The sequence below is a fragment of the Thunnus albacares genome, chromosome 7, assembly GCF_914725855.1.
Source record: "Thunnus albacares chromosome 7, fThuAlb1.1, whole genome shotgun sequence".
NCBI lineage: Eukaryota > Metazoa > Chordata > Actinopteri > Scombriformes > Scombridae > Thunnus > Thunnus albacares.
In genome coordinates this window covers 34,013,254-34,015,768 of record NC_058112.1, presented here as the reverse complement: position 1 = coordinate 34,015,768, position 2,515 = coordinate 34,013,254, and the positions used below count along the sequence as shown (strand labels likewise).

At 46.3% G+C, this 2,515-nt stretch overlaps 1 protein-coding gene across 1 annotated transcript; it reads right to left on the bottom strand.

The window, feature by feature from the left end:
- On the bottom strand, positions 1–2,515 carry kbtbd13b (kelch repeat and BTB domain containing 13b). The gene has a single exon (XM_044355646.1). It carries the CDS (start codon positions 2,264–2,266, stop codon positions 824–826), a length of 1,443 nt encoding a protein of 480 aa, XP_044211581.1. The 5' UTR covers positions 2,267–2,515; the 3' UTR covers positions 1–823.

Sequence of the window (2,515 nt, the reverse complement as noted above, 5' to 3'; positions counted from 1 at the left end):
TTACCTACACAAGTCCTCATCTTCAAAACTCTTCACACAGTCGAAACAACAGCAGGAATTCTGGATCAAACTGTGACACATTTGCATTGTTTTCACACAGAAAGCGTTCAGTGACTACAGCCTTCAAATGTCCTCAATACTTTTCTCACTCAGACACAAACAAGCAACAAAACATTTTACATGTTTACATCCTCACTTCCAAACTCTTCAGTTTATGTTCAAACACTAACATGTATTCATACGGATCAGAACCACACTGAAATACATCTATATTCAACCAAAAAACAAGACGTGCTGTCAGAAATAAAGCCCACTGAAAGCTTTCCTGTAGATACACTGTAGTAGGTTCTATAGAGAGCTACACATCTGACTGTATTCACACTATATACACATGTATACACTATCAACCATCAAAACTACATATACACAATAAAACACAGATGGCTGTAAAAAGATCCTCGTGTGCTGCCTGTTGTCAGTGTTTTTATCTCAGTGTGTCTGATTTGAGTTGTTGTGTTTGGGTTTGCTGGAAGGATTTGCTTTTGTGTGTAAAGTGAGCTGCTGTGTCCAGCTGTGTGTTGGTAAAGTTCAACATGTGGACTCAGTGTTGAACCGTGCAAGGAATCAATCATAAACAGCATTAACATAAATACTTATTAACTTAATGATTACAATGTATTACCGATAGAAAAAAACACCAAAATAAGAAGAGATTTCTTATAAACCAGAATTATCCTTCAAATTTATCAAATTAAAGGTGCAGAAAATACATGTCCGCATGCAAAAAGATGACAATCCAAAAATCACAGAACAAATGAAGCTGTTATTGCAGCATAAGAGCTTCTGGCAGCCGGAGCAGAAACGTCCACACAGATCCACTTCTGGGGAAACCCTTCATCTGCCGTCGGGGTTTCCAGGTTTTCCCATCGATGGCGTACTCCAGAGTCAGGCTCCTGTTGAGCGTGAGCACAGAGTCGCCTCTCACCACGGAGGTGAACAGCGAACCTTTGCTGTTGGCGAAGTGTCCTGGCAGGGACGTCCATTGACCGGTGCTCAGATTATAACAGTCCATCAGGCATCTCAGGAAGTCGTCCGACGGCCCGTTTCTCATGATGTACAGGTTGTCCCTGTGGCCGACCATGCAGTGGCCATAACTCTGGTGCCTGATCAGCTTGGTAACGAGCTGCCACTCGTCTGTACCTGAGATGTACTCATAGATCTCTGTGGTCTCCATCGGCCTCCACAAACACACAAATATCCTGCTCATGGTTTTGGTGCATGCTGCTCCCGCCGCCGGTCGAGGCAAGTGAGCGGCAAACGCCCACCTTCCGGTCTTGACATTGTATATTTCCACAGATGACATCATAATCCGCTCGTACTCTCCTCCGATGGCATAAAGACGACCGTCCACACCTACGAGGCTGAGATTGTAGCGCAGTTGTGCTGGACTGGCGATCTTGCTCCAACCATTGTTTTCAACACTGTAGCAGAAACAAGAGTCCACGGCTTGTTTATGGACTCCGTGAATTCCGCCAACGATGTAAAGTTTGTTGTCTAAAACAGTCACTCCAGCCATGGAGGTGCTGGCCTCCAGTGGAAGATCTGTCAGTGTTTTCCAGTTATTCCCAGTTTCATCTAGGTAGCAGACCGTCCTGGAGGCAGCGTGAACAGTTTCACCTGTGCCACAGGTCACATGGGCCCCCACTGCCACGAAAACACTCGGGGTCAAAGACTCCACGTAGGAAATCAGCTCTGATGGTAAGGTATTCCTGACCTCCTCCTCCAGGTCAGTGTATATATTTCGGATGAACAGTGCAGCAGCGTGGTAAAGGTCCATGAGACCAAAGGTTGCAGCGGTGTGAAACATGAGCAAGCAGTTGTCAGAGTCAATGAGGTTGATGAGATGCTTTGTGAGCAGCGCTGCCTGCAAGAAAGCAGCACTTTCAATGGCCTCAACAATGTCATCGCCATCCAGGAAGGGCATCTCCCCTCGTAGAACCGCCAAGGCAATGAGGAAACCTCGAGCACGCAGAGACTTGAGGTGGATTTCTTCCTGCCGACATTCCCTCATTCCAGAGCGATACAAGGCTCGGAAATAGTCGCAGCTCTGAACGAGTAACGTCTTCTCTTCAGAGAAGTGCGTGTCTCCGACCACAACGGTTAATTTATCTGAGACGACACCGGAGGCAGAACACGGCAGATACCCTCCACCGTCTGCACCGTCACAGCTGCTGGTGTCCTCTGATTCACTGCTGTGCACCGACATTACTATACTCTGACAGTGACTCACAAGAAAAAATCCTCCATGAAAATGACATGAGAGATTGACACGTTTCCAAAAGTCCTGAAGAGGAGCTGGAGAGAAGTGACTGAGTTTGAAGCTGTTTCACTCTTCAGGGAGGCTCAATTCTTTCACAGCTTTCAAAATAGAAGCAGCTAAACATAGAAGAGAGCAGATGACCGGAGTGACATTCATGTTGTAGACAAGAGAGCAACAAGTGAACACATGGTCAGC